This window comes from Limulus polyphemus, unplaced genomic scaffold (assembly GCF_000517525.1).
Source record: "Limulus polyphemus unplaced genomic scaffold, Limulus_polyphemus-2.1.2 Scaffold2116, whole genome shotgun sequence".
Taxonomy (NCBI): Eukaryota; Metazoa; Arthropoda; class Merostomata; order Xiphosura; family Limulidae; genus Limulus; species Limulus polyphemus.
Window position 1 is genome coordinate 164,944 of NW_013667726.1, and position 6,052 is coordinate 170,995.

Genomic DNA, 6,052 nt, shown 5'->3' on the forward strand with positions numbered 1-6,052 from the left:
CAGATGTTGTAGAGGCAGTAAATTTAAGTGAGTTTAAGGAAAAGCTTGATAAGTATATGAATGAAAAGGACTTGATTTAAATTATTTTTTTTTCAATCATTTTAATTTAGTTTTGAGGATGGAACAACCTAGATGGACAAATAGGTCCATGTTGTCCCAAAATATATTATGTTTTCAGGCTATAAATTCACAGTGACAGCTCTTTTCTTTCTTCTAACTTTAGCTTGTGAAAATAAAACTCCACAAATAATATTAAAATGTTACACCAGAAACAATCGTACAGTTTTAGCATACAAACTCCTGAAGATAAGAGCCAACAGAGGATCAGATGGTTTTGTTAAATAATGATCATAAGAAAAGGGCAATAACAAGAATTGTTTATTAAAGTATTGATTTTCCAAGCAGCTGGTAATGTATAATCAATGCTCAATCTCATGATCATAAATTTTGTAATTAATATTGTCAATTTCTGTGCTTGACTGTGATTTCAAATTTTGTAACATTTTCACTTTTTGTTTAGCTTTTATTTCAGACCATCTATTAAACAGAACATCCTCTTTGAAGACTTAGTCATCCGACACTCCACATATTCCAGTTTTCTCTAAAATCTCAAACTTTGTGAACCTCTATATAGCTTATACTCTGGTTTTCCATTCATCAATTCCCAGAATAAGGAAATGATTAACATTTATAGTAAACATTAATTCAAGTTCAAATTTAATACTAATTTTGTTGTGAATTGAAAGTAAACTTACCAATTTTTAGGACTAATTTCTTACAATATTTTTGTGAGGCTTTTGTTTGATTTGCATACATTGAATGGAAAGCTGAATGATTAATTGATATGGTTGATATATTAAAATCACATTACTGTTATTATGCAGTTAAAATCTTTATGTAGGCTAAAAATTAAATATTTAGTATACTCAAGTTTAGTTGACTTTAATATTAGATTCAAATTGCATCTTATTTTCTACATTATGAAAATATATGATTTTTTTATTACAACAATTTCTGTGAATTACAATAACTTTTATTGATACATTATGTGTAAAACAAACTTTTGTTTAATTATTTGTTGTACAGAAAACCTTTTAGCTGTGGAGAAAGCTAAAAAAGAATTGGAAAATGAATTACAACAGATTATGTAAGTTATTAAAATTGTACTTTGCTTTTGTTTGTTTGTTGTTAAGAGCAAAGTTAAACAATGGGCTATCTATGCTGTGCCCACCATATGTATAAGCCTGATGTTTAGTGTCATAAGCTCTTCGACTTGCTTTTGAGCCACTGGGGGCTGCATTTTGCTAATTTACTTGTATGTTGAAACATGTATTTTGTTGTTGAGACTTTAAACATTTGTGGTCTTATTATTACCCACATACATGTTTAGCCTTTTTATTACTTTACAAAAAAACATTAAATCAGTTGCTTTGCAAGTCTAAAACTTTTTCAGATCAGTGAACGAATGTACTAAGTTTATGTAGTGGTACAATCTATAGTACCATAACTCACGAGAAAAGAAACAAGCAAAACTAAAAATTGATTCATAGGCTCAAGATTTTCAAAAGATCAGCCCTTTTTTTTGTCTTTTTTTTTTTTTTTGGCTTCTGTTAAAAAAAAAAAGGAATCCATAAGAGGTGTTGACACAGTAAAACATAAATATATTTTAAAACTATTTATAATGTAACTATCCTAAAATATTTTTGAACAAATACAACAAAAAACACTAGAGTTTACTGAAATATAACAGTAACTCACTTCTCTCCTAATTGAGCTCGAGTCTTGGAAAATTGCCTGACTTCTTGAATGGGTTGAGAGAATTTGAGAACTTCTGTAACACAGTATTAGTACATACTATATTAATGCTAGTCTAATACACCCTTGAAAGTTTTATGCTTGTTTTTTCTAAAAACCCTTGATTGTACATTAAAGATTTGTTTGAAATGTGGATAGTTTTTAAATTTTGATGTTTTAATGTTTGATTAACAAGGTGAAGCTAGTTGGTTTCACAGAAAAAAAAATTTGCAAAAGTGCCTATTATAATTATAGTATTAAGGCATATAAATAGTTAATAGTTTTCAAATTTAGATGTAAAATAAGAAATGGAAAAATATATATATATATAAATTATATGTAGAAGTGGAATGATTTACCTTTTAAGATGCAATAAGAGTTATATTTGTTTGCTCTTTCTTTTAAAGGGAAGACATTAAGACAAGACAAACTGAAGGTTAGTAGTTGGTTTAGAGATTTATATTTTTTTAATTTTTCATTTCATTCTGCTAAACACAATTAATTTTTGATATATTAATGTTGTTATTAGTTAAGAAACTAGTAAAATACACAAGCCAGCAAAGTAAAGAATGTCTAACTTATATGTATTCCAACTATTATTTTTCTCTTTTATGTTAAGTGAAAACTTTGCATCTTTCAGCAAATGTGTTCAAAAAGGTAGGTGAAAGGAGAGGAACTTATTATGTTTCCAATGTTTGTTTTTCTGGTACTCGGTGATTATTGTAAGAGGTTATTGCAGCCACAAGCCTTACATGCAAAGTTTTTGCTTTTCATTCAAGTCTAACTGGTGACACTGTGTCTTAATCCATATCATAGATTCAGATAATTAACTCAGTTTTCATCCAAAGCTAACTGGAACTCTTAAGACAAAGTGAGAATCCATATTATTGATATTTTATTCTATTTTCATTCTACTTGGGCAAATAAATGGTGGATGTCATTTAGTTATAATATATGTAAAGTAATGCATGTGAGATAACACAAGTTAAATTATGACTAATTTTGATGAGAATAACCTTAACAATGTTATGGAAGAGAAAGATCCTGGTGTACTGGTTTCTCAGTGTCTTAAGCTATCCAAGCAATGTGCTGTTGTTGTTATTGGCAGGGCAAATAGGATTTTAAGTTGTGTCTACAGAAATATTGAATTCCTATTTAAAGAGGTTATAATGTCATTATATAGGTCATTGCTTAGGCCACAATTGTTTTCAGTCTTGGGCTCCTTACTTTAGAAAGCACTTTAGAATAGTTGGGTTAAATAAGATGGGTTAAATTTCTCTGAACTTGTTTTCCCTTGAAAAAAAGAAGGGTTAAATGGAATCTGATTGAAGTGTTTAAAATTGTTAAGGGAATTTATAGTTTTGATGCATCATTTTTTTATCATATTTCATGATGAGAATGGTAAGACTAGGGGACACAAGTATAAATTTTTGCACGGTAGGAGTAACCTTCAGCTAAGATAGTTTTATTTTTCTAACAGGGTAGTTGGCCTTTGAAATGGGTTGCATTCAGATATGGTATACACTTAATTCCAATACAATACATACTTCCTTTCACACAATAGCTTTTCTTGATCTTCCACCACCCCTAATACATTGAAAAGGTATTTTCTTCTTGGTGAGCTAGCCTTTACACCCCACAAGTTCAAGCTGCTCATTTAGCATGCATAGAGCATAAGACAACCCTCCACCAATAAAAGCACTACACACTCTCCCAGAGCAACTGCTCCCTCTGTACTACATTATGTGAACCTCACTTTCTTGATTGGTATATTACGAGTCAGACATGTTTTTCACTTGCTTTGGGTTTTCATTATTTTTCTTTTCTTTTTTCAGATATTTTGGACTATGTTCATATTTATTTATTTTTAATTATTTAGCTTTGCAATTTCTTACATTTTGGTGTTTGCTGACTGTCATTACTATTTTTACACAATTTATTATGAATTTGCAATTTACTGTAACTACCACCATGGCTCCTGAAGTTACTGGTGAAACACAAATTCCTGTTACCCAGGCCTCGATATCGATGTTGTCTACTGAGGAGATGCAAGCCTTGATTCATTGGAATTTGGATTCTTACATGGGGCATGGGCCTTCTTTTTCATGATGGTTCATACCTTTGCAGGTTGATGAGATTATTCATGAAGAAGATGATTTAGACAGCCTTTTTCCTGCTATCTCCTTTGCCATGCACCCTTGAAGGATGTTTGTCCTTCTACTCCTTTCCTCCAGTTTACACAGGTTTGTCACATTTAGAGTGTTTCTCCTGTTTCCTATGATGCCACTCCTTCTCTTGTGTGTGACATTCCTAACTCGGATTATTTGGTGTTTCCCCCTTTACCTGACACTGAGGTTCATGCTCAGCAGTATTTATCACAGATCAGTTTGGGAGTTAGTGTGCCTCGAACCCCATCCCCCCCCCCCCTCATTGAGTTTCTGACCAACATGCTTTGCCATTTCATTGCTCTTCCAATCCTTATTTGGATTCCCAACAATTAGTTCCACTGTTACCCCTCTTGGGCTCTAATCCTGAGGCTTCAGTTTCATTTTCACAGGCACAGTTTTTGAGGATTTAACTTACACTTACTGACATTTTACATTACCTCTCCTCAATGAATGTTTTGTCCAAGGCCTTTCATCATTCTCCTGACGATTTTTTGGAAGACATCAGATCTCTTCTGTGGTGGACGTTGGTGAGGCTCTCTTCATCAGCTCTTTCCCTACTTATTTGGCTGCTTTGTTATTGGGGAAAGATGCACTGCTTGCAGCAGTTTGTCTCCACTATCTTACCTCAGGGACTTAAGGATGGCCCCATATTTTCATGACACAGTTTTTGGGGGTCATCCTGATATTTTGGAGTCCCGTGTTAAATTATCCAGGTTACATATTTCCATATTTTCCCTTGTTAATTGTTTATCACAGTCTTCCTTCTCCACAGCTCCTGACCCTATTCATGTTTCCTATCCTCCTGCTTCCATGCCTCATCCTTTACCTGCATCTCAATGTTCTTGTCTTTATTCTCAATTTTTTTCCATGCCTGTCAAGAATGTCAACAGCAGTCGAGGTGACTACAAAATGGGATCAGGTCCTGTGGGAGCCAGGCTCCACCATTTTGTTGACATTTAGGAGACCTTCACTACTGATCTGTGTGTTCTACAAGTTCTGTCTGAGGGTCTTTCTTTTCATTTCCAGTTCCCACCTCCTCTTTCCTTGTCTTCATTTCCTTTCCCTCCTCCAAGGGATCCTGTTTCAAGCGGTCATCTGTTCAAGGCAGCAAGAGACATTCTTCTCAAAGAAGCTGTTTAGCTGTTGTTTCCCATTTAGCTGGATGTTTACTCTTGGCTTTTCATTGTCCCCAAAAAAACTAGAGATTGGAGACCCATCATCTACCTCTCCAATTTAAATCACTTTCTGGATCCTCCACGTTTCACCATGGAATCATTTCTATCTCTTTGTTGGATATTCATTCCAGGTCTTTCAATGAGTAAGTTCAACATAACATGTGCATACTTTCATGTTCCCATCTCTCCATCCTCATGTCATTTTCTTTGGTTCATCCATGAGGAGTGTTTTCCAGTTCTGGGCTCTTCCATTTGGTTTTGCCTCGGCTCCTTACGTGTTTTGTTGGGTAGTAAGGACCTTTGCTTGACATCTCCATTTGTTGGGACTCTGGTTCTTTCCTGTTTGATGTTTTCTGATCACACTTGTTTGCTTCAAGAAGTGGCAGCTTGAGTGGAAGGGTTAATCAAAATGGAGAAGTCCATTTTTTCCCATACACAGTACCTAGCTAACTTGGGAGTCTTCCTCAATTCCCACCCCAGTCAGGCCCAGTCTTCTCCACTATGTCTTCGGGATATGGGGCAGTTGGTCAACAAAGCTTTATTTTCTCGTTCTCTTCCAGCTCAAGAGGTTCTATCTGTTTTGGAGATTTGGGCTTCTTTGGAAGCTCTCATACCTGTCTGTCATGTTCACATGAGTTCCCTCCAGTGAGGATTCCATGGTTGATGGAACTTCAGCTTGAATCCATTGGATCAACCAGTTGTCCTTCCTTCTTTCCTTCAGACTGACCTTGCTTGGTGGTTGGATAAAACTAATGATATTGGTTGGTTTATCTCTTCCACCTCCTCGTCCAAACCTGGATTTTTTACCGATGCTTCTCTTATGGGTTAGCTTACATACCTTGATTCCCAGGAGATTTCTGAGAGTTGGTCATTGGCTGAATCTGGGCTTCATGTCAACGTTTTGGAGCTCTCAGC

General features: G+C 34.7%; 1 protein-coding gene across 1 annotated transcript in view; it reads left to right on the plus strand.

The window, feature by feature from the left end:
* LOC106465995 (protein casc4-like) overlaps positions 1–6,052 on the plus strand; it is a 53,465-nt gene that overhangs the window by 20,162 nt on the left and 27,251 nt on the right. The window contains exons 3-4 of the mRNA XM_013926245.2: positions 1,087–1,147; positions 2,202–2,230. Of these exons, the coding sequence (XP_013781699.1) occupies positions 1,087–1,147; positions 2,202–2,230 (90 nt within the window). The remainder of the gene's footprint in view (positions 1–1,086; positions 1,148–2,201; positions 2,231–6,052) is intronic.